This window comes from Bos javanicus, chromosome 10, assembly GCF_032452875.1.
Source record: "Bos javanicus breed banteng chromosome 10, ARS-OSU_banteng_1.0, whole genome shotgun sequence".
Lineage (NCBI taxonomy): Eukaryota > Metazoa > Chordata > Mammalia > Artiodactyla > Bovidae > Bos > Bos javanicus.
Genome location: NC_083877.1, coordinates 86,919,470 through 86,945,046, shown reverse-complemented (window position 1 = coordinate 86,945,046; position 25,577 = coordinate 86,919,470). Strand labels below are relative to the sequence as shown.

General features: G+C 49.2%; 2 protein-coding genes across 4 annotated transcripts in view; one reads left to right on the top strand and one right to left on the bottom strand.

Moving 5' to 3' along the window:
- Window positions 1-8,283, bottom strand: part of IFT43 (intraflagellar transport 43) — a 157,175-nt gene extending 148,892 nt beyond the window's left edge. For both annotated transcript variants that reach the window (XM_061429535.1, XM_061429534.1), the window contains exons 1-2: window positions 8,179-8,283; window positions 5,213-5,305 (exon numbers count right to left, since the gene is read on the bottom strand). In XM_061429535.1, coding sequence (XP_061285519.1) covers window positions 5,213-5,305; window positions 8,179-8,232 — 147 coding nt within the window. In that variant the 5' untranslated portion in view covers window positions 8,233-8,283. The remainder of the gene's footprint in view (window positions 1-5,212; window positions 5,306-8,178) is intronic.
- The window catches only part of TGFB3 (transforming growth factor beta 3), a 32,929-nt gene continuing 12,639 nt past the window's right edge, over window positions 5,288-25,577 (top strand). Inside the window, exons 1-4 of one of the 2 annotated variants that reach the window (XM_061429532.1) lie at window positions 5,288-5,378; window positions 13,583-14,795; window positions 23,715-23,878; window positions 24,374-24,503. In XM_061429532.1, the coding sequence (XP_061285516.1) occupies window positions 14,318-14,795; window positions 23,715-23,878; window positions 24,374-24,503 (772 nt within the window). In that variant the 5' untranslated portion in view covers window positions 5,288-5,378; window positions 13,583-14,317. The remainder of the gene's footprint in view (window positions 5,379-13,582; window positions 14,796-23,714; window positions 23,879-24,373; window positions 24,504-25,577) is intronic. The other variant, XM_061429533.1, reaches the window with a different exon arrangement.

Below are 25,577 nucleotides of genomic sequence, written 5' to 3'. Positions count from 1 at the left end.
ACTAAAGAGCCTCTTGATGAGGGTGAAAGAGGAGAGTAAAAAAGCTGGCTTAAAACTCAACATTTAAAAAACTAAGATTATGGCATCTGATCCCATCACTTCATGGCAAATAGAAGGGGCAAAAGTGGAATCAGAGACAAATTTTATTTTCTTGGGCTCCAAAATCACTGGGGATGGTGACTGCAGCCACAAAATTAAAACACACTTGCTCCTTGGAAGAAAAGCTATGACAAACCCAGACAGCATATTAAAAAGCAGAGACATCACTTTGCCGACAAAGGTCTGTATAGTCAAAGATATGATTTTTCAAGTAATGTACAGATGTGAGAATTGGGCCATAAAGAAGGCTGAGTGCCAAAGAATTGATGCTTTTGAATTATGGTGCTGGAGTAAACTCTTGAGAGTCCCATGCACAGCAAGCAGATCAAACCAGTCAATCCTAAAGGAAATGAACCCTGAATATTCATTGGAAGGACTGATGCTGCAGCTGATGCAAAGAGTCAACTCACTGGAAAAGACCCTAATGCTGGGAAAGGTTGAAGACAGGAGGAAAAGAGGGTGGCAGAGGATGAGATGGTTGGATGGCATCACCGACTCTATGGACATGAGTTTGAGCAAGATCTGGGAGATGGTGAAGGACAGAGAAGCCTGGTGTGCTACAATCCATGGGGTCAAAGAGTCAGACACAACTTGGCGAATGAATGACAACATTTTACCAATGAGGAAACTGAGGTTTGAAAAGGTTAAGAAACTTGCTGAGCCACTGAGCTAACCTGTGGCACAGACAGGATTCCAGCCCATGGCTGTCCGACCCTGAGGCCTGTGTCCTTGTCCACCCTTTGGGAGGAATGCCCACTGCATCTAGAAAGCAAAAAACCTGCTTCATATTGTTACTCGTCAGCCTGTGGATAAATGAGTAGCAACCCTTGGAAAGACTTCCAGTTCTAAAAGAGACCAGGCTCACATCCTCCTTCTCTGCAGCCCTTCAATAACAAGAGCAAAGCTCTGTCCAAATATTCTTATTCACCACTCACTGAATGAATGAACATTTGTTCTGTGCCTTTAAGTTTATTAAAGTGCTTTTAAACGCATATCTCACTTAATCCTCACATCAACCTGGTGGTGTTGTTACCATTGTTTGACAGATAATGAAATGGAGGATTAGAGAGCTTAGTGGGTTTGTTCAAGATCCAGGCAATTAGCAGAGTCCAGGCTCGAGCCCTGGTCTTTCTGATGCCAAGCCTGTGTTCCCTCTATTTCAGCAGACTGCTGCCAGACTTCCTGTATGAGTTCCCCGCCTGCCACCTCACTTTAAAGTCATCATTTGGGATTTCTCATATGGCCCAGTGTCTAAGACTTCACACTCCCAATGTGAGCCCTGGACAGGGAACTACACCTTGCATGCCCCAGCTGAAAGTTTGCTTGCCATAACTAAAAGATTGCAGCTAAGACCAGGCGCAACAAAATAAATAATATTTTGAAAAATTAATAAAGTAAAAAAATCATCATTTGTTTGAACTAATTACTGCTGCTAAGTCACTTCAGTCATGTCCGACTCTGTGCGACCCCATAGACGGCAGCCCACCAGGCTCCCCCGTCCCTGGGATTCTCCAGGCAACAACACTGGAGTGGGCTGCCATTTCCTTCTCCAATGCATGAAAGTGAAAAGTGAAAGTGAAGTCACTCCGCCGTGTCCGACTCTTAGCGACCCCATGGACTGTAGCCCACCAGGCTCCTCCATCCATGCAATCTTCCAGGCAAGAGTACTGGAGTGGGGTGCCATTGCCTTCTCTGGAACTAATTACTACATGGATCCAAAGTAACTCCAGGACTTCCCTGGTAGTCCAGTGGTTAAGAATCTGCCTGCTAATGCAGGGGACAGGAATTCAATCCCTGCTCCAGGAAGATTCCACATGCCACGGGGCAACTAAGCGCATGGATCACAACTACTGAGCCTACATGTCGCTCCAGAGACCGTGCTCCGCAACAGGAGAAGTCACTGCAATGAGAAGCCCGCACATTACAGCCAGAGAGCAGCCCCTTGCTCGCTGCAACTAGAGAATGCCCGTGTGCGGCAGCAAAGACCCAGTGCAGCCAAAAATAAAATTAAAAAATTTTTTTAAAAAGTAATTGCAGTATGTCTGACAGCCCCCAGGTACCATATTTATGTTTTCATGAATAGCTTCATCCTAGAATATACTCAGTGAGAGGACAAAAATAAATATATCAAGTAATATATTCAGAACTGGAATGTAAATGGGCACACACACAAGTCTTAGAAATCTAATTTTAGAAAGAATCAGTCAAAAAGTCCCACACAGCACAGTGTGCATCTGGCCTGAGGGAGGCTGCCCACACTGCTTTAAACCTCAATTAACTCAGGGAGAGAAGGAATCCTGGAATTCTTACTGGCATTTTGCTGTCAGAGGCACCAGGTAGGTAAAGAACAGAATGACTTTTCATCATGTTTTCCCAGAAAAAATACTAAGGCCCAGAGTTGTTTTTTTTTTTAAAAAGAGTACATGGCTCAGTGGAAATAAGTAGGTATTCCAAAAAGGCTGACATGCTGATAGGTGCATTATTCTGGACTTAGGTGCTCACAGCCCTGACTCTCACCTGAGCTCAGGGGAAGGCAAGTGGGCAAACCTGCCTAGTGACCCCAGCCCGGAAGCTGATCCGGGGTGGGGCCACAAAGGACTTCCCATCAGGACACCTCGGCCCATCTTGGGCTCACTCACCTCGCCACTTAAGGTGGCTCCTCCTTATAACCTCCTCCACAATGGGGTTGGCTTGTAATTAGCCTTCGTGACTGCCAGCGAGCATGCAAATGTAAGTTCCATTACTGTATGGGATTTGTCTCTTGTTCACTGAAATATGCCAAGCCCCTAAAACAGTGCCTGGCACACAGTAAGCATCAATAAATACTTGTTAAATAAATGAATTGATGATCTGGGTGTGGGATGGATCTTCCCTGGCCCACAGGCTGAAGTGGCCAAAGGGCAAGAACAGATGTCCGTTACCCTGGTCACTGGCTGGCTCATCTTCTCTTCACAGACATACACCACTGCAGTTCAAGCTTCTTGAGATCCAGGCTTGGGTCTGGTAGCTCTTCTTTCACTGTCTCCCCTCCACTGTACCCTTTTCACTATGCCTCCAATGTCCCACTACCTGCCACCCCAACCCTGTAACACTCTTCCTCAGCTTCCAAGGGCCCTCATCACACACTATGAACTTCACCCCACTCACCCTCTGCATGCCTGCTCTGTGCCAGGCACTGTGATAAACAAAGGGGATAGGGACTTCCTTGGCGGTCCAGTGGTGACTGGATTCTGCGACTCCACTGCAGGAGGCACAGGTTCGATCCCTGGTCTGGGAACTAAAATCCCAAATGCCAATGCAGCATGGCCAAAAAAAAAAAAAAAAAATTGTTTTGTTTTTTTTTAAACACCCCTCGCCTTCCAAAAGGGAACATCTTCTGAGGGAGCCAAGAAGATAAACAATTAGAATACAATACAGTGGGTTGGCCAAAAAGTTCGTTTGAGTTTTTCCATGCACTCTTATGGAAAAATCCGAATGAACTTTCTGGCTAATCTAACAAGCTCTATAAAGGAGGCACTATGGTCAAAGTCACAAACTGACAACCTTCAGGCCTAATAGAGCCCATATAGTGATTTAATTATTATAATTAGTCACTGATCTCTAAAAATGTGTTGCTTTTACATAAAATTTCAGACTGCCAGAGTCTCTTGGAAAATCAGAAGAGCTGGCAGTACAGGACCTATACTTTCCAGACATCAGCGGCTGTGACCAGGAAGTGGTTACTCCAAGTGTGGTTACCTGTGGCCTCCACAGTCCCTCCCCGACCTCTCCCTACTGACTTCAGACCATGAGGCCAAGAGTCAGCCGCCAGTTTTTCTGTGTTGGCATGGTTGTTATCTGGGGTCACCTGGGTGGCTCAGTGGTATAGAATTTGCCTGCCAATGTAGGAGAGGCTGGTTCAATCCCTGGGTTGAGAACATCCCTTGGAGAAGGAAATGGCGACCCACTTCAGTATTCTTGCCTGGGAAACACCACGGACAGAAGAGCCTGGTGGGCTACAGTCCGTGGGACTGCAAAGAGTTGGACACAATCTAGCAACTAAACAACAATAAAAAATTGTTATCTGAGAGGGAAACTGCTTCTCTGTACCCGTATTTCTATAATCAGTGAGAAAATAGAAGAGAAACTGAAAGGCCCATGTGGAGTGCTTGAAAGCATGGTAGAGAACTTATTTCTGATGAAAGTGAAGGATATTCCTACTTATGTGATATGTAAGTCAAGTGTGTCTGTCTTGTCCCCAGCATGCTGTGCTCACCTACCTACCCGGTCCATCAGGCCTCCCAGCAGAGCTGCCCTCATAAACCCACTGTAGGCTAATGAGCTGGGCAACTGAGTAGCCATGTTGCACGTTGCCCAGAAACTCACTCTCTAGTGGGCCAGACGCATAAACAGAAAACGAGGGCCTGAAACAGGTACCATGGCAATTGAGAAGTACGAGCCCTAAGTCAGCCTGGAGAAGTGAGGAAAAGCTGACAGTGAGAATTACCCTGAAGCCAGCTCTTAGAAAAGGGCAGAAGTTTCTTCACACAGGGCAGAGGAGGGTGAAAAGAAGTCCTGAGTAAACTGCCAAAAATAGTGCTCTGGCATCAAAAGTATTGCTCATCAAGATTACCCACCCTCCGCGGAGAAGCTGGATAAATTCCCACGATTCCAGGCCACTTGGAAAAGCTTCCAAGAAAGCAAGGCCAGTACCAGTACGGGTTCCCTTCCCGCCTGAAAACTGTAGAAAGCGCAGGTCACCACTGAGAACAAAACGTCCACTTGTGTAATTCAACTTTACGTCACCAGCATGCCTCACTGGCTTTTATCTGGCAGGAATAAAAACCCGGATTTTGGCTGGATTTTGAAAGCTCCCAGTCCCTTGCTTCAGTTAACGTACAAAACTTCTTCACTGGGGATATAAAGCAATGCAGAGAAACTAGTCTGGCATCAAAAGAAAACAGCTACTCTTTCATTTCTTGCTAATAGGACAAAGGCTGGGGAAGGGAATTCCCAAATCAATATAGGAGGAAGGCTGACATTAAAGAAAAAGAAAATAATAATATGAAAGGCCAAATCCTTGCTCACTGAGTAACTGCCAACTGTTAAGAGCTGAAAACTTTTTAGCACCCACCTCTGCAGTCAGAGTCAAAGAGGAATTCTTGCCACTGAGATGATTCTCGGCTTGGGTGGACTCCTGTTGAGCTCGGCGCCCCATCTTGGCCCCCTGTAAGGAGAGATGAGAGGTGCTGCTGACTCAAACGTCTCTGAGCCACTATGAGGAAGACATTTCTGCCAAGGTAAGCAAGGACTGGGTTTCTGATGACATGGGGTGGATGGGATTTGAGCAACTCGAACATACTTAGAAAATGTTCCAAACCCTTCAAACAAAAGTGCCCAAAGTCAGTTCTATGTGGTAGGGCAAGAAACCCATGTGTTGATCACTTAGAAAATACTCCAAACCCTTCAAACAAAGTGCCCAAAGTCAGTTCTATATGGTAATAGGAAATTCATGCGTTGATCACAATGTTTTCTTTTAATGGCCATAGAACTATTCTACCCAAAGAAATGCACCTAGAACTTCCTCTAGAATGGACAGGCAGCTCATGCCACAGCTCAGGCAGAGTATGGTCAAGGCTCCCACGTCCCGATGTGGGATTTCAGGAGGGCCTAATTTCAAAGCTGCAGCTTGGCATGAAAATAGTTATCAAAAAGGCTTGGTGGGGGAAGAAATTCCATGGAAACTGAAACCAGAGAAATACAGATAGCATTTCCTTTGACGTATATGCTAATTGGATTTGTACTTACAGACATTAAAGGAAAGCTCTTACAAGAATTTTTTGAGACATCAGCTTTGGGAATCAGAACACTTCAAATTCTGAGTCATCAAAGGAACCATTTGCAGGTGTTTCCCAAAGCCCTCCTAGGGTGGAGGGCTCCATCTGTGTCTCCAATGCCTCGCAGCACATACAAACATTATTTGGGCAGACTGGAGGGTGTTGAAATGTTTATATTTTTCTTTTTTTGCTCTTTAAAAAAATACAGCATTACTGTAAGCATTTTTAGATCTCATCTGATGTAGCTTCATTTGATTTCACAATAATAGGGACTGGGACTGAGGCCATTTTACAAATGGTGTAATTGAGACCCGGGAAAGCAATAAAGTGGCAGATAAACATAAGAGCAAAATCTTCTGCCTTCAAATTCTGAAGGCTTTTTCTGTGCCCTGCTGGAATTTCAGTTCTAAGATGTTCTAAGAACTGACTGCATCAATAAATTGAGAGAAGTTACATGAGAGCTGCATAAAAACCCTCATGTAGTGTTTACACATGAAATTCTAATCAATCATTTAGATTTCAGGAATGACAGAAACAATATTTTGGACAATAAGCAGCTCATTTTCTTCCCAAGGTAGACAATTCTACTCCTTCACCTGTGGCTGCCCTTTTCCATGTATTGGGTATCTGAATATGGCATATTACACGGAGTGATTGTGGTCAAACAAAACTTCAAGGATCTTGTCTCTACTGTTTATAGATGGTTTCTCTAGTATATTTGGCAAGGATTTTAAGGTTTTAAACTTTTGGAAGACCCTGTATAAATCCATAGGAATGACTGGTAGGGAAACTACATTACTACCTGGTTTTATATATTTTAAATGTATGGTCTCTTTATTGCCCATCTTCCTCCACTGAAACATAAGCCCCATGAGGGCAGGGACTTAGTTTTTCTTTTCACTGTTATATTTCTAACACCTAGGACAATCAATGCCTGATACACAGAAGGAGCTCAGTAAATATTTGTTGAAAGAATAAATGAGTAACTACACTCATTTTCTCCCGGCACTAAAAAATACACATATCAAGAAAGGCCTGATGACATAATATTCTCCTTGGTCAGTCAAGCAACCTGCTTCTTTCTAGAACAATTTGCTCCCATTCCTCATATCTCCTCTCTGGCAATTTGGAGGCTATCTGATGTTATTAGGGCACTTCAAGACATGTAGAGATTCCACAGCAGAAACTAAAGACTTGTGGGCCAATCTTTTAGTGACTCTGATCTTCAGTAATTTTAAAGGTAAAAAGGCTTGGTGAGCCCATGATGGAATTAAGACACACACACACTGAACTTGGGTCTTGAATCTAGCTCAGTTATCTATATATATACACGTGCTAAGCCGCTTCAGTTGTGTCAGACTCTTTGAGACCCTATGGACTGTAGCCATTCAGGCTCCTCTGTCCATGGGATTCTCCAGGCAAGAATTCTGGAGTGGGTTGCCATGCCCTCCTCCAGGGGATCTTCCCGACACCGGGCTATAACCTTGGGTAAATCACGACCTCAGAAGCAACAGCCGCTAACCTCTTCTAATAACTCAGCATATGCCAGTTACTGTGTTAAATGCTTTCCAGGCACATCTCATTTCATCTTCACCTCCTTGAAGGAGACATAAATCTCCATTCTAGAGATAAGGAAATCGATGCAACCCATGCAAACAGCTTTACACTCCCTCTGACCTCTGGGCTCCCCATCTCGCTTCCGACCACGCCCTCGATCTTTAAAAATGAGGTAACGCCCACCTCCCCTGGGGATGAGTTGAAAGAAAGGCCCTCCCTAACTCCTTTCCCTCCTTCCACTCTGAAAACAGTACGTTTTTTACTTCAACTCCAGGCATGACATGGTCAAGGGAAAAATCTCTAGCATGAGTGCAAGTGTGACCCTCGCCAGGGCCCCTCCAGTCACTCTCAGATCTATCTGTCCATCCTTGGGAAGTTGGCAAGTTGGAGCTCCAGAAAGCGGAGAGAAACTGGGAAATTTCCCACCGTTCTCACAGGCCGGCAGGGGAAGGATCTGTTTTCCAGTCTTTGAGAATTTTGAAGAAAGCAAACCCTAGGCCAGCATTGGAGCTCACCGCTGCCCCAGGGGCGGAGCGAGGAAGGCCGCCTCCTCGCCGGCCTCACCCCCGCAAGGCTCAGAGCCTGCTGGCTCCTGGCGCCAGGGACAGGCTGGGCCGAGGCGGCTCAGGAAAGCCAGGGCCGGCGGGGTCGCCCCTCCCCACCCGCTAATTCTTGGCCCCGATCCCCGCCCCGAGTCGGTCCTCACGGAGGTGGCCGGGCCGCGACGCCGCTCCTCGCCTAGATCCAGCAAGTCCTCCATCTCTGCGGCTGCCTGACGTCACTTCCTGGAAACCCAGACGCTCAGTCGCGTCCCTGACGACGGCTCCGCCCTTTCATTCTAGGACTTAAAGGGTCCGCTTCAGTGTTTCCTGGAGTGTATGTGCCATCCTCAAATTTAAACCAAATCTTTCCTAAACCTACCTTTTCTGACATTTGGAAGGAATCTCCACATATTAAATCCTGATGAGGGTGCTCCTGTGGGACAGTGAAAAGTTTTAGTCTTTAGAAACTGCCTACCTCTGTTCAGTTCAGTCATTCAGTCATGTCCTACTCTTTGCAACCCCATGGACTGCACAGCACACCAGGCCTCCCTGTCCATCACCAACTCCCAGAGTTTACTCAGACTCATGTCCACTGAGTCGGTGATTCCATCCAACCATCTCATCCTCTGTCGTCCCCTTCTCCTCCCGCCTTCAATCTTTCCCAGCATCAGGGCCTACATCTGTGTAGATCTGTTCAAATAGGTAAGTTGTAAAGTGCAAAGCACTATTATTAATAGTAGTAACTATTCTCATCCTTTTCATGTGTATAGCTCTTGTCAATGTACAGAGGAACTTCACAGTTATTAGCGCATGGAAAATGCATAACAACTTTGTAGGAGACAAGATAAGTTATACTGTCTCCATTGGATGGACACCCTGAGGGTCAGGTGCTAATAAATGGTTTACGATGCAAAGTGCAATATACTTAATTTCTGCCTTCAAGAAGTTGACAGAGCAGTTGAACCAACACATCAAATATAACTTTCAAAAGTACAGATAACCCCTCCAAGCCCCCATGAAGTGAGCAAAAGTAGTATTTCTATCCAACAATTGAAGACAGTGAGGTACAGAACAGTACCTTGAGGAAAATCACCTGAGTATTAAGCAGCAGAGCCACATGCTTTTCTGACACCAGGTCTTACTGGTGTTTTTCTCTGGCGTGTATTGAGACTGACTGGGTGCCAGCCAGTCTCCTGGGCCAGTAGAGGAAGATGGTCCCCAAATTCCCAGCCTAATGGGACTATCAAGTCTTCATTGACTCTACATGTAAGGTTCCCTAAGTCAATAACACTGACCAATCCTTGGTACTGGGGACTCCCAGCTGGGACCCCAGAGCTTGAGTTCATGGCCCTGAAAGTGAAGTGTCCCCAGCATCATCCTAGGGGTAAGGCTTTAGATGGCTTCTCAAAAGCAAAGATGTGTAAGAGGGATTACCAACCCTAAAACTGGAATGTAGGATTTCTTCAATCCCTAATAAATGATTAGGTCCAACCATTTATCCACACGTTTACTGGGTAGGGCTATGTGCTAGCATGCCCGTGACAACAACAGTACTGCCTGGATGTCAGAAGAGTTGAAACCTCATCCTAGCTTGGCAGATACTACCTGTGTAGCCCTGCAGAACTTTCTCAGCTTCCTCCCTTGTAGTGACTCTTAGAGATTACCCCTAAAACCTTTTACTCATGAGTTCTGATTCTCAGTGAGGGTAATACCCTGTTAGATTTTAACCTGAATAAACATTCACTGCCAAAGATCTAAGATGGATGAAATATAGGCTCCAGCGAAGCCCTTGTTCCCTTCTTCCTTGGTGCTAGATGAGGAAGAAGGGATTAATCTTAGGATTTTCCCATTTCTTTTAATTGCTGTCAAACAGTAATCAATATGGAGGCTGCAAATATAAAGAGCTTTATTGAGGGGGTAGGGGTCTGAAAATTGCAATTCGGGAGACACAGATTCTGGTAAAATCAAGACTGTTCCAGGAAAGAGGAAGGGAAAGGAGATTACAAAGGCAAAGGCCATGACGCTGTTCTCTGATGCTAGAAAGGAAATATTTGTCTTTAAGGAATCAAGAATTGTTTTAGAGTAAGGGTCTGATGCAAAGAACCGATTCATTGGAAAAGACCCTGATGCTGGGAAAGATTGAGGGCAGGAGGAAAAGGGGCCAACAGAGGTTGAGATGGTTGGATGGCATTACCGACTCAATAGACATGAGTTTGAGCAAGCTCCAGGAGATAGTGAAGGACAGGGAAGCCTGGTGTGCTTTAGTCCATGGGGTCGCAAAGAGTCGGACAGAACTGAGCAACCAAAAAACAAGTGATAAGTAAACAGGCTGTCACAAGTTATTATAAGATAGGGGTCTGATAAGTATCTTGAATTTCTGGCAGATCTTCTGGATGCCTTCATTAGGACAGTGAGTGGACAGAAGGTTAGGTTTTACTCAGGCTGAGACTCGCATAATTCATACTTCCTTAATGGCCTTCTGGTTCCATTTTAGAGAGCTCTTTTAGCAATACTGACTCCATTTCTATTTTCTTTCCACTTTTTATAGCCACATCACCACCACCAGTTTCCAAACCTTCACTCCCACTTCTTCCCCAAATTCCTGAAAGCAAAAGATGCTCACTCTGGGCAGAAAAAAGCCCTGGAATAGTGGCTTCCAAACCTTGCTGAGCACCTGAATCACCAGTGAAGTGTGTTGAAAATACACGTGTCAGAGCCCTGCCCTGTGGACTCTGATTGGTAGAGGTGGTATCCAGAAGGATATAACTTTAATAATTTTCCCTCCCATTTTGCAAGTATTTACTTAAAGGTCTCAGTAAGGCCTTCTCTGATTTTAAATTGCAACAGCCCCTTAACCTGGGCACTCTGTCTTCTCTGGTTTATTTTCCACCATGGCACTTACCTTTTATCAAACCACATTATTTACATATGTTAAATCAGTTATTGCCTTCCCCATGGTTCTACCTCCACTTCTAGAATGTAAAGTCCTTAAGGGAATGATTTGGTTGGTTTTTTTCACTGCTGCCTCCACAGAGCCTAGAACAGTGCCTGGCATATAGTAAGTGTCAAAAATATTTTTCAAATGATAGCTGAATTCCAGAGGAAATAGAGCATAATATTTAAGTGCACTGGAGGAGGGCATGGCAGCCCACTCCAGTATTCTTGCCTGGAGAATCCCCATAGACAGAGGAGCCTGGTGGGCTACAGTCCACGGGGTCACAAGGAGTTGGAAAGGACTGAGCGACTAAGCACAGCACATTTAAGTGAATAGATGCTGGCAACAGACTTCCTGTGTCCCAATCTCAGTGTTGACTCCCCCTGATTATATGACCTAAAAGTAATTCAAACGCAAGTTACTTTAACCTTTTTACACCTGCTGCTGCTGCTGCTAAGTTGCTTCAGTCGTGTCGGACTCGGCAGCCCATCAGGCTCCCCCGTCCCTGGGATTCTCCAAGCAAGAACACTGGAGTGGGTTGCCATTTCCTTCTCCAATGCAGGAAAGTGAAAAGTGAAAGTGAAGTCGCTCAGTCGTGTCCGACTCTTCACGACCCCATGGACTGCAGCCTACCAGGCTCCTCCGTCCATGGGATTTTCCAGGCAAGAATACTGGAGTGGGGTGCCATACACCTAGGATCCCTCATTTCTTATGCAAATAAAAATAATGTCTTCCCAAACCAGAGAGCCCGTGTTAAATATCACCTCCACCACTCACAAGCAGTGAAGCCTCTTAAACAGGTCTGTGTCTTCATTTCCTCAACTTAAGCTGATCAACCACAGCCCTGGGGATGCAGAGAACGTTCTTTCCGTTAATGTCCTAGGATCCAGGGTCAGGCAGGCTGGGGCGGAGTGGGATGGGATGGCGGAGAGCAGCACCGATTCCCTGGAAAGCCATCAATTCGGAGATTATCCCGTGTCGGAGCGGGCTGGGGTGGTCGGGGGTGAGCGGGCAGTGGGGTGGAAAGGGCGCTGGCATTGTGGTTTGCCCTCCCGAAACTTTTGGTGAGAAAAGACCTAGAAACTTAGGCTGAGAGAAGGAACGAAGGCGGAGGAAAAAAAAAAAACAAAAAAACCCTCCCCTCACCCATCTGGGAAATGGGCTCGGGCCAACTGCTGACTCCGCGCTGGCTGGCGCAGCTCCCCGCGGAACCCTCGGCCGGGGAGGGAGGCCGCGCACATCTGGAGGACATTTCTGCGAGAGCGACGGCGGAGCGGGGCTCGGGGAAGGGAGAGGTGCCCGTGTGCGCACGTGGGGCCCGGAGAGAGAGAGAGAGGCTGTTCCCCAGGGCACCCCGTCTTGTTTCTCCTCGCCCTCTTTCGAGCCCTTCTCCCCAGGTTCCCGGCATGACACACCTCCCCAACCACCCCCGCAGACTCCCCTCAACCAGCCCCTAACCACCCCCCCACCAGCCCTCTCTTCAGCTGCCCCCGCCCTCCAGCTCCCCTCCGCACCCCCCCAGCCCTCCAGCTCCTCCCTCCCCTCCCCCCTCAAGGTCCCTCCCATCCAGCCTCCCCGCATCCAGCCTCCCCCCATCCAGCCCTCCAGACCTTCGCGGCTCCGACCCACCGAGCCTCTGTCACTGGCGGTCTCGCCTCGCCAGGGGGCACCCTCGGTCTGCCGGAAAACGCCACCCCTTTTTCAAGGCCCCTGGAGCATCTCCAAGCTTCCGGGAGCCACCCGACTCCACAGTCTTGTCAATGAAGAGTCGGGGCCAGGATAGCTGCGGGGCTGAACCTAACTCCAATCCCGCTCCGAGGCCGGGCGTCAACCTCTCCCACCCCAGCCCCGAGGGGTGGGCACGGCAGCCGTGCCCAGGCCCATGCCCAGGGTCCTGCCAGGCCGGGGGACGGGGGACTGGGGTAGGGGGGAGCGTCTAGGAGGGAGCAAGAGACCCGCTGAGGAGAGGACCGACTGACAGCTGGCGAGAGGGCGAAGGAGTTGGGGGAGAAGGAGGGGAGGGGATTCATCGGCCGTAACTTTCCAGAAAAACAGTCAACGTGTAGCCGGAGTGACTCCAAGGGGCGGGGGGGGGGGGGGGTAGGGGGGAGGAGAGAAAAAGTTCAGTTACCACGTCGATCGAGAGGGACTCGCAAAGTATTTTTCAAATGGGCTCGGCTTTTCCTGTGCCTGTTTAAAACATTAAAATCGTGCAGCAAAGGAGCCTGCGTGGTGCTCGGGTCCCTCCCCCCACCCACTCCACTCTCCACCTCTCTTCGCCCCCTCCTCGCCGCTCACCACCCACCCCCGCCCCCCGCCCCGGGGCCAGAAACGTCATGGGAGGGAGGTATAAAATTTCAGCAGAGAGAAATAGAGAAAGCAGTGTGTGTGCATGTGAGTGTGTGCGAGAGAGAGAGAGGGGGAGAGGAGCTTGAGCGAGAGGGAGAGGCAGAGAGAAGCTGGAGGGAGAGAAAGGGAGGGAATCCGAAAGCCAAGTCCAAGGGCATGAACAAGAGAGGCGAGAGATAGGGGAAGAAGCCTGAGAAAGAAGGAATAACAGCTTTCCGGAGGAGGCGTGCAGTGAACTGGCTTCTATTTTATTTGTCTTTTCTTTTTTTTTTATTTTTTTAAAGAGAATCAGGGAACAGAAGCAGAGGCCGAGGGAGAAGACGAGGTGCTGGTGACCTGGGCGTCCAAGTGGATTAACTGGGGATGCTCTCCAGGGGGCTGTACCCCCCCTGCCTTCCAATTGCAAACATAAGCCCACATCCCAGCCAATGAAGATGAGAGGCAGCGTGAACAAAGTCATTTAGAAAGCCCCCCCGAGGAAGTGTAAACAAAAGAGAAAGCATGAATGGTGTGCCTGAGAGACAAGTGTGTGTTGCGCTGCGCCCCACCTTGAGCTGGGCCAGCAGCCGCCTAGCCCTGCCTCTCCCCACCTACTCACTGGTGATTTTTATTTTTTAATAATTTTTTTCTCTTTTCTTTTCCATCCTCTTTTCTTACTCTCCTTCAGGGCAAGGCAAGGATTTTGATTTGGGGACCCAGCCATGGTCCTTCTGCTCCTTCTTTAAAATTACCCACTTTCTCCCCATCGCCAAGCGGCGTTTGGCAATATCAGATATCCGCTCTATTTATTTTTACCTAAGGAAAAACTCCAGCTCCCTTCCCACTCCCAGCTGCCTTGCCACCCCTCCCAGCCCTCTGCTTTGCCCTCCACCTGGCCTGCTAGAAGTCAGAGCCCAGCAGAACCTGTTTAGACACATGGAGAAGAAACCCAGAGCTTCACGGCACACAGTCGGCTTCTTCGCGCTCAGGGTTGCCAGCGCTTCCTGGAAGTCCTGAAGCTCTCGCAGTGCAGTGAGTTCATGCACCTTCTTGCCAAGCCTCAGTCTTCGGGATCTAGGGAGGCCGCCTGGTTTTCCTCCCTCCTTCTGCACGACTGCCGGGGTCTCCTCCTGCCAGGCCTTACGGCCTTTCTCCCCGGCCCCCGCCTGAAGATGCACTTGCAGAGGGCTCTGGTGGTCCTGGCCCTGCTGAACTTTGCCACGGTCAGCCTCTCCATGTCCACTTGCACCACCTTGGACTTCAACCACATCAAGAGGAAGCGGGTGGAAGCCATTAGGGGACAGATCTTGAGCAAACTCAGGCTCACCAGTCCCCCCGATCCATCCGGGTTGGCCAGTGTCCCCATCCAGGTCCTGGATCTTTACAACAGCACCCGAGAGCTACTGGAGGAGGTGCATGGGGAGAGGGGAGACGTCTGCACGCAAGCAAACACCGAGTCGGAGTATTATGCCAAAGAAATCTATAAATTCGACATGATCCAGGGGCTGGAGGAGCACAGTAAGTCCAGATTCCCCGCTGGGGGTGTCTGCTCTGGAGGGTCTGAGCTGGGGTGGGGAGCTCCACAGAGGACGGGGGTTGCCTAGCGATGACCACAGGGCAGGGTGCCCCAGCTATGCCCCGCACCAGGGATTGGGGGACACACGAGGTGCAATGCGCAGTTGGGGTTGGGTGGGTGAGGAGGGGGAGACAGAGCCATTCTGCTCAGAGCCCAGTGCCGCTGGGAGGCCAGGAGCCCTGGAGTTGAGCGGCATAGCGAAACTCACATCACATCGCTGAGGGATTTTAATTTGGAGTGACACTGTCCCGTTTTTGTGCTGTGGCACGTGTGGTCAGACAGGTAACTGGAAGCGCGCGGAGCTGTAGAGGGGCAGGGCTGGGTGCTCTTCTAAGAGAGCCCGCAGGGTTCCAAGAGGCTAGAAACCTTGGTCTCCTCCCTGCTGTATACACCTCATTGTGACACGTCTCACGTTCCATTTTTCCAGTTCTGGGAAAGAAGCATATACCTGCCCCCAGTTCATGTCTTGTCCAGCTTCTTGAAGCCCAAGCAAGAGGCAGCCTCTGATTGCTTAGGCCCTCGGTCCACGCCACGCATGCGACCACGTGAGCTGTGTGCGTGGGGGGATGGGGGACACACCTATGTTCACACGGCTGTGTGCTTGACAGCGATGCATCGTCCGGTTTTGTCCCATAGACGGACTCGTGTGCACAACATGGGCATCCTCCGGGCCCGTGGACGTGGGGGAAAGCGAGGATATGGCTCCGGACATGTAGATGGCTGCTGGCAGCCCTTTTGTGTCTGCGTGTCAGGGGAAGAGAGGGTGGGAGGTGTGGCCGTGGGTGCACAGAGGACATGTGTCTGGGAGCGTGTCTTCCCAGGAGGCTCCTGTCTGTGCCGAGAAGCCGGGAGGCTCCTGGGTGAGCCGTCTGTGTGTGTGTTTGTACACGTGTGGAAGTCATGTGTGTTTACTGAACGGGGATTTAAAAAACCTCAATACAAGAGAGAGAGATTTGGCAGATGCTGAGAAACTGACAGCCCGGGAAGGAGGAATGTGAGTCCACTCACAGGCCTGGGGGCTCTGGAGCAGGTCTGTTTGCTTTTCCTACCAGCAGGTGTCCTCGACGGCCAGGCTACCTCGAGGTAGCCGAGGCTCACCTGGGAGGGGGCCATGTCGGGAGTGGGGGTGGGAGAGTGGGATGGTGCGGCCAGGTGAGGGTGGTCCGCTGGGGCACTTGGATAGAAAGAAGGAGGAGTGGGCAACCCAGGGGTGCACCAGCTCTGGAAGAAGGTGTGGAAGGCCTCGCTGGGAGCTTGCCCATGCCAGGCCCAGGAGCCTGTGGTTACTGGCGAGGGGCTCCCACTCCAGTTTCCTGTGGCTGCCTTGGGAGGTAGCTCCCGTGTGGGGCTGAGGCCGGAGAAGGAGGTGCTCCCTGCCCGGGGTCCTCCAGGCCGGGCTGACTCCTGGTCTCCCAGGGCCTTGTGGTTCCCAGCAGTACCAGCAGCTGAATGCCTGGATAAACCCCCAGCACCCTGGGCACCCACAAAGGCAGGAGGTGGTGGCCAAACGTGGGAGGAGGGTGGAAAGCTGAGACCTGCAGGAGAGGTGTGAGGAAAGTCCAGGGCGGGAGAGAAGGACTGGGACCTTAAGGATCCGGGTCAGGAGGAGGAGTCCCAGGGAGGAGGAATTCTGAGTCACCCGGGCCCTCCCAGCCTGGAATCCCAAGCTGAGAACGAATGAGCCAGAGAGACGCAAGGGCACACAGGTGCCGGTGAACGTGTGTGCAAAGACTCAGAGCACAATTAGTGGACAGCCCTGGGATCCTCCAGGACAGGGTGGCACAGGATGCTGGGCAGCTCTGGGCTGCAGCAGCAGGACCTTCCTTGAAACTGTAGTAGGTGAGGGTGGCCCTGGCCCTGGGGCCACGGAGCTGTGATCAGGCCGGGAGGAAACCTGGCACAGTGAGCAGGAGACTACTTGGGATATCATGGAGGATCTGGGGCCCCATGGGACCCGAGCAATGCCAGCGAGGCTTGCAGGTGCAAACAGGAAGCAGGTCCAGACTGTGCAGCTGGTGGAGGTGACACAGAGGCTGAGCAGACGCAGGCCCGGCCCGCCCTGCAGCTGGTCAGGTGCTGAGCCAGCCCCAGAGAGGCAGACGCGCAACGCACGCTAATTATAAAGAAGGCAGTGGGCAGATGCAAACGTCTAACAGATGCCAAGAGGGAGCAGAGCCACCCTCCAAGGCCTGGGGAGAGGGAAGCGTGTCTAGAACTCATGAGGGTGGGCTGGGGTCTGAGTGCCAGAGCCCTGGCTGCTGGACTGATGGGATTCCATCCCTTCCACATCTCATCATTCCCAGCCCCTTCCGGTACCCAGTGGGACAGGCTCTCAGAGGAACGTGGCATCAGGAGTTGGGGCAAGCAGACAGAGGTGCCTGGAGGGCAAAGTGGAAGAAGGAGTAACCACCAGAGGCACAGAAAGGGCACCAAGGTGAGAGCAAAGAGGATAAGACCGTTCTCTGGCTCTGCCTGTCAGATGGGTACCTTGATTTCCCTGTTTTCCAGATGAGAAGACTATAACGTGCCTCAGTTAAGTGCTACAGCCCTAAAGAACCAGGGCTGTAACCTAGACATTCTGTCTACAGAATGCATGCTGTTAAGCACTAATGCAAACTGTAAAAATACATATAAAGTCCTACCTTTAACCTTTAGGCTCCAAGAGAAGTTTGGTTTATAATATGAATGAATTGGGCTTCCCTGGAGGCTCAGACAGTAAAGAATCTGCCTGCAAGGCAGGAGACCCAGGTTCCATCCCTGGGTCGGAAAGATCCCCGGAAAAGGAAATGGCAACCCACTCCAGTATTCTTGCCTGGGAAATCCCATGGACAGAGGAGCCTGGTGGGCTACAGTCCATGGATCACAAAGAATTGGACATAATTGAGTGACTACCACACACACACACACACACACACACACATGAATGAATCACATATTGGACCAAGCAGGTAGGCATAGGAACTTATAACCCTGGTGACACATTGCATAGAGGGATCACTGGGTGTTTTCTTTCTTAGCTCTGCCTATTTTTATGACTGGGAGATTCATATAGCCACGACATTCTCCTGGAAGTGTTTTCTTTATCTGCTGAAGAATCCCAAGCAGGTTAAGCAGCTACACTGTGTGGAAGTGAGCAAATCACCTCTCTGACCCTCAGTTTCTTCATCAGTAAAGTTAACCTCTAAACTCCCTTTCAGCTGAAACAATTCTATTGGGTTGGCCAAAAATTTCATTCGGGTGTTTCCAGAAGATGTTACAGATGAACTTTTGGCCTACCCAGTATATATACGTCTGGGATGATTCAGCAGATCTCTCCTGGGGAGTGAAGACAAGACTCATATATATTTTATTCCTTTATATTCCCCAGGATTTTGCTATGGGAGGTGGGTGGAGGCTTTCTCTGACCCACGTGGTGGGGATCCACACATCTTTTTCAGTTCTTTTGTCATCCTTGTTATCAAGATTTACCAGTGTAGGTGTTGTTTTAACTTCTGGCTTGTAATTATCTGTGTCTGGCAAGAGACTCTTGTTTTTATCCAAGGTCTGGCGCTGAGACAACCAGCCAAACCAGAATTCATGAGCAAAGAGAGAACTTGATATTTTAGCATCTCTTTTCTGGATGCTACTTTTAGATCATGTTCATTCTGAAAATTAAAAGATATTTCCTATTGAAAGAACCCATTCGTTCTAAATGCCAGTGCCCTTGGCACGCTAGGTCAGTGTTTCTCTAAGTGTGGACCAGAGGTTAGGTAAATGTGGAAAATGTCCATTCCCAGGCCCCAATCCCCCCTTACAGAGTCAGAGTCTCTGGGGGAGGGGGGCAGTGTCATCTTGGAGAATCTGTATTTTTAACACACTCCTTATTGATTTGTAAGTGCACTGATGCTTAAGACTCAATGAAAGAGGACAAAACCCTTCCTTAGAGGGGCTGCAAACACAAGTGCCTACAGAAGCCAGGCAGCTGATGCAGATAATCTGGAGGAAAAGCTGCAGCACAGGGACCACAACAAACTTCACAGGACACTTGGCCTCAGGGTTACAGAGAGAACAGACTGTATAGAGGAGGCTGGTGGGAGAGGGGCCTGGAAAATCCCATGAAAAGATGGGACCTACTGCTCAGCTCCTGCAGATTTTTGAATTTGGGAATGTGGGTCCAATTCGACTAGATCTTAACTGCTTCCCAGAAGAGCAGAAAATCTGAATCTTTCCGTGAAGTTTCCCAGTTTTTAACCTGCTGCTGCTAAGTCGCTTCAGTCATGTCCGACTCTGTGCGACCCCATGGACTGCAGCCTACCAGGCTTCTCCGTCCATGGGATTCTCCAGGCAAGAACACTGGAGTGGGTTGCCATTTCCTTCTCCAAGTTTTTAACCTACCTGGGCTTAAAACATTTGTGGCTTCTAATTCAAAATTTTATAAAATGATGCATTGGCCAAACAGTATTTTAATGGGTTAACATTTAAAGGGTAAATCCTTAAAGTTGTGGTTTATCAAACTTGCAGGGCATCTGGATGCCACAGTACCCTTTGCAGAGCACTATATACCATGGTTCTCAATCCTGGCTACATCTTAGGATCATCTGGAAGTCTTTTTTTAAAAAAAAAAAGAAGCTCTGGACCCACCCTCACTCCAACGAGGTCATCAGAATCTCTGGAGAGCAGGTCCAGGCATCATCTGTTTTTAAAACTCTCCAGGTGATTCTCGGGAACAGCTGGGGTGGAGGAACACCGCCACACTGATGTATGTGGTCCCATCATTGGAGCCGGCAGCAGTTTTACTAGCAGAAATGATGGACACCGCAGAGGCATATCTAGGAGCCCAGGTGTCTGAAACATTAAAAAAAAAAATAAAATGCACGGTCTAAACAGGGTCAGCTGTTTCCAGGCTTTTCCATGAATACTCTGCATGAATATTCTTTGTTTATTTTTCTTTCCCTATAGCAAAAAAGGAGAAAATGGCACCCATTAATACATATACTGTGTGTGCAATGGAAAAAGTTGGTCATAATTTAATTTGTCAAGGTGGACCCCCTCATCCAGCTTTCAATAATACTAGTGTTCTGCAGAAGCAGGGCTTAATCACCAAACTGACTGGGAACTGGCTTTTGTCTGAGGCTTAAGTTGGTACTCTAGGCCCATTTCATGGAATCCTGCTACGCTTTGTTGGTGAAACCATCCCTCCAGTAGATGATCTCTGAGGTGCCCTCGAACTTCCAGATTCTCTGTTTCAGTAAATGAGGTCAGAGACCTGGGTTCAAATCCACCTCCGCCACCTACTAGCCGAATGATTTTTTAAAAAATCTTTATTTATTTGTTGATTTTTGGCCATACTGGGGCTTCATTGCTGTGCGGGGTTTTCTCTAGTTGCAATGAGTGTGGGCTGCTCTCTCGTGTTGGTGTGCGGGCTTGTCTCAGAGCACAGGCTCTGGAGTGCATGGGTTTCAGTAGTTGTAACGCGTGGGCTCAGTAGTTGCGGTGCCTGGGCTCTGCAGCGCAGGCTCAGGAGTTGCGGTGCCTGGGCTCTGCAGCGCAGGCTCAGGAGTTGTAGCACACAGGCTTTGTTGCTCCATGGCATATGAGGTCTTTCCGAACCGGGGATCGAACCCGTGTCTCCTGAATTGGCAGGCGGATTCTATACCACTGGGTCACCAGGGAAGCCCTCAGCTGAGTGATCTTGAAAAAGTGATTTAACGTTCCTGATGTTCATGCTTCTCTTTTTAAAATGGTAAATTTTACTTATTCTCCTCAAGGATCATTAGAGGGTCAGGTGAGTTAATAGACGTTCTATGAAATGTAAGAGAGTGTTATTACATTTTATTTATTTATACTCTGGCTCATTCCATGGAATATTTAAGGCATTGTTAGTATTCAGTGGATTTAATGGTCAAGGAGTTTGTGTTTACATTTTATTTTCTCTCCCACTAATGATTGTGTCTGAGCTTTGCTTGCTAGTGTCAGTTTGCATGTGTCAACTAATTTATGTGTCACCCTGGCCAAGACCCCTCTGGGCATGAATTTCTTCATCTGAAGTGGGTTGTACTAGATCAGCCATCCCCAGCCTTTTTGGCACCAGGGACCAGTTTCATGGAAGATGATTTTTCCACGGACAGGGAGTGATGGGAGTGAGGTGGAGCTCAGGCAGTAATGGGAGTGATGAGGAGCGGCAGTAAAAACTGATGAAACTTCACTAGCTCACCCTGCTGCTCACCTCCTGCTGTGAAGCCCGGTTCCTAGTTCCCTGAGGAACTAGAGGACCCCTAACATTCCTTCTGAGTCTTTTAGAAATCTGTAGATCCTAAGGAGTTAAAAATGACTTTTCCCACTTCCTTGAAATCTCCCTGAAATTCCCGCCAAGAGGAGTCTATCTTGGGGAACAGTAACTGATGGATGAACTGGAAGAAACAAAGAAAGAGAGGTGACTAGGGTGTCCTGAAGATCCTCTTGGCTTCTCATTCCCCCATCTCCTGGCTCCCCACTATTTTGTCCCCACTCTGACTCACCTCACTGGCTCAGGCTATCTTGTTTCTCTTTTCCTTTTTATAGCAATGTGCACACTGCGCTGAGATACCTTTTATCCCCTCTTGCAACAGTTACTGGAGGTACTAGTCTTGTTGCTTTGCTGTTCAGTCGCTCAGTTGTGTCCCACTCTGCAACCCCGTGGACTACAGACTGCCAGGCTTCCCTGTTCTTTACCATCTCCCGGAGTTTGCTCAAACTCATGTCCATTGAGTTGGTGATGCCATCCAACCAATCTCATCCTCTGTCATCCCCTTCTCTTCCCGCCTTCAGTCTTTCCCAGCATCAGGGTCTTTTCAGATGAGTCAGCTCTTCACATCAAGTGGCCAAAGGATTGGAGTTTCAGCTTCAGCATCAGTCCTTCCAATGAATATTCAGGACTGATTTCCTTTAGGGTGGACTGGTTGGATCTCCTTGCTGTCTAAGGGACTCTCAAGAGTCTTCTCCAGCACCACAGTTCTAAAGCATCAATTCTTCAGTGCTTAGCCTTCTTTATGGTCCAACGCTCACATCTGTGAGGAGCTTACTTATATCCAGGGGATTACAGACTTTCAAACTCAGAAACTGAACTGCCATCATGATCCCTCTTTCTGGTTCTATCTGAAATGGTTTAGGGGAATCGTTGGCAGTGTTCATTCTTTCAGAGCCAGTTATTAATCAGGGCTTCATTAACTGGCATTCACACATTTGTTTTCCCAACATCTGTTCCATTAATTTTCTAAGAGCCAGTGTCAGACCCACCAGATGGCAGTTTCCAGAAACACTCACTCATCCTTTCCTAAAGCTCAGTAGCGCGTGTGCTTGTGTCCAGGCCTCTGATCCTCCCGCCCTGTCCATGACTTCCTAAACCACCCCTGGGGTGATTATGGGCTTGTTCCAGCCATGTTCATTATGTGTGGAATCTGGGTCTCTGAGCTTGAATTTCAAGTTCTGGCTGTTGTTACCCTTTGTGTAGAAAGTGTTCCTCTGGGGTGTTAATGCTGCTCAGACCTTGGGGTTGTAAAGAAAAGGCAGGATCTTTTTGTCTCCCTTGTCTCGCTCTGATAGGAGTGGGAAAGAGCATGTGCTGTCTTCTGTCTGTGGACAGAGGTGCAGGAGCCAGCAGGGTGCAGAGGCTGGCATAGCGTGTGCAGTCAGGGAAAATAATCCTTAGCAGCCAATGGTGATGGACCCGCTTACACGCAGTGAAGAAGCATCTGGGGGTCTGCCAGGCTCTAGATATGGGCTCTTTGCCACTCCTGTGCTATCTTATTAGAGATAAAGTGTCACTTTCCATGACTCCCTACTGTTGATGATATAAAATCAACCCCTTGGTCTGACGTTTCAGCCTCCCCACAGGTAGATCCCAATCAACTGTCTTGACCTTGTCTCATGGGCTCCAGCCTGGCTGCTTCAGGTCCCTCTTACTCACTTGCATTTTCCTCTCCTTCTGTCACTCTCTCCCTCCTCTGACCTGTTAACAGCGACTTCCAAGCGTCTCCAAAGACCCTTACTGCTCTCTCTCTGGTCCTGTTGTTTGGTCCACACACTAAACAACCTCTGTTAATAGCCCCACCTCTGAATGTTAATCTCCCTGAAGGCAGGGCCCCTGACTGTCCATTTTTTTTTAAATGTTATTTATTTGACTGTGTCGGGTTTTTGTTTCTGCACACAGAATCTTCATCGCTTCGTGTGGGATCTTTCGCTGTGGCGCGTGGGCTCTCTGGTTGTGGCACGTGGGCTCAATAGTTGCAGAGCTTGGGCTTAGTTTCTTTCTCCCCAGACACCTGAGATCTCAATTCCCTGACTAGGGGTTGAATCCATGTCCCCTGCCTTAGTAGACAGTGGACCTTTACCACTGGCCCACCAGGGATTTCCCTTGTCTATTCATTTTTGCTTCCCAGCGTTAGCCTGTGCTTGGCATGTAGCATTTGCTCAATGCACGTCTGATGAATGAATAAATGCTTGAATGAAAAAAGGTGTGAATGAATCAGCTAGCTATGCAGTGATTAAACTCCTAGGGGAAATTGCTGATGCTGTTGGAGAATCTGTATTTTTTAAAGGAGTAGGAAAGCAGGTTGGACAGCCTGCCAGAGTGGAGATAATGAGAAAGGGGTTGGAGGGGCCAGTTGTCAGTGCCATGTCCTGGGTGGGGTGCCATGCCTTGCTTCTCCATCAGGCCTGTGTATGGTTCCGGGCCACTGAGAATTTCCCTCCCATTTCTTACCTGTAGGTCTGAGGCCTCAAGGCTCTAGCGAGGTCACAGGTGGGCCCCCCAGCCCCTTGATGAGTGTCCGCTGACAGCACACTGTCCCCATGGGTGTCGCTCACACTGTGCTTCCCCCCTCCCCCAATGCTCTGCCTCCTAGATGACCTGACCGTCTGCCCGAAAGGCATCACCTCCAAGATTTTCCGCTTCAACGTGTCCTCAGTGGAGAAAAACGAAACCAACCTGTTCCGAGCAGAATTCCGGGTCTTTCGGATGCCCAACCCTGCCTCCAAGCGCAGCGAGCAGAGGATTGAGCTCTTCCAGGTGAACCTCTTCCCAGGACAGACACCACGTGGGGGGTAGAAGTCAGTTCCTTTGCCAGATTGAGCCTGCGCTCTGCTCGGAGTGCAGCAGGCCTGGGTGTGAATCCTGCCTTCTCTGAGCCTTAGTTTCTATACCTGTGTCTGTCATTAAGAACAGGGGTCCCTAACCTCTGGGCCACGGACCGGTACCTCCTGTCAGATCAGCGGCTGGCGGCATTAGATTAGAAATAAAGTGCACGATAAAGGTGATGCACTCGAAACATCCCGAGACCACCCCGCTCCTTTTCGATCCATGGAAAAGTTATCTTCCATGAAACTGGTCCCCGGTGTCAGAGTTTGGGGACTGCTGCTTAAGAGGATTAAGACTTAACTGAGGAGCTCGAAAGAGCATTTCAGAAGTCTTAGTTGGCTCCTGTTCCCCTCCCCATCCTGCTGCACCGTGATGCTCAGGTGCCCTGTCCTGGCCTCAGGACTTACTCCTTCCTCTGCCCCGTAGATCCTCCAGCCGGGTGAGCACATAGCCAAGCAGCGGTATATCGATGGCAAGAACCTGCCCACGCGGGGCACTGGCGAGTGGCTGTCTTTCGACGTCACAGACACTGTGCGTGAATGGCTCTTGCGGAGAGGTAGGTTGACTCAGGATGAACATTTTGGAAGGAACCTCTGGTCCCTTCTTTCTTCATGACACAGGGAAGGGGATGGCACTAGGGGAGACAACAGATCTGGGTTCAAAGCCCAGCTTAGCCATTAACTTGCTGTGTGTCCATCATTCTTTCATTCAACTGACACTGAGTAAATGCTCCAAGCCAGGCCCTTGGGGATTCAGCAGTGAACCAGACAGGCAGGGTCCCAGGTCTCATGGGGCTTTTGTTCTGGTGGGAGAGACACATAGTGAACAAATAAATGCTGAGGAATAAGACTTTCCAACAGTGATGAGTACCAGGAAGAACAGAAAGAGGGCGCAGTGCTAGTGCCTGGGTGGGGCCCGTCATCAGATGCTCAGCGGGAGTCTCTGTGAAGAAGGAGCTGGTGCACTGAGGTCTGAGGGATGAGAAAGAGCCAGTCTGTGAAGGTCAGGATAAAGGATGTGCTAAAGCAAAAGCAATGAGACCCAGGCTCAGTTTGTTCTGGCAGCAGCAGACTGCCTGGTGTGACTGGAGCTGCGGGGCTCAGAGAGGACCAGGAGCCAAAATATAGGACCCGCCAGGCCGTGGTCAGGCATTAGAACTTATTCCAAGTGTGAAGAGATGTCCTAGGAGGGTTACAAGCAGGGCTGGGAATGTAGGGTGAGGTGATTTGGTTTAAGATCCTCTGGTTGTCACGAGGTCAAGGGAAGAGGTTAGGGGCCACTGCAGCAACCCACGTGAGAGCACTGTGGGCTTTGGCTGGGGCAGTTTGCTCTGTATTTTGGGTTGGTTCTGTATTTTGGAGGCGGAGCCAATAGGATTGATTGGGCTGATTAGGTGTGGGGTGAGAGGACAGAAGAGGAGTCTAGATGACTCTGAAGATTTGGGACTGAATACCCAGATGGTAACTCTTACTGAAATAAGGAGGCCTGGGAGACGAGCAGGTTTGGAGGTAGGTTCTATTTTGTTGATTAAGTTTGAAAGGCCTGGTAGTCAGTCATACAAATAGGGCTGTCTAGTACGCATATCAGACTTCCTATGGTCCAAATCTCTCCTCCACTGGTTCTGCTTCCT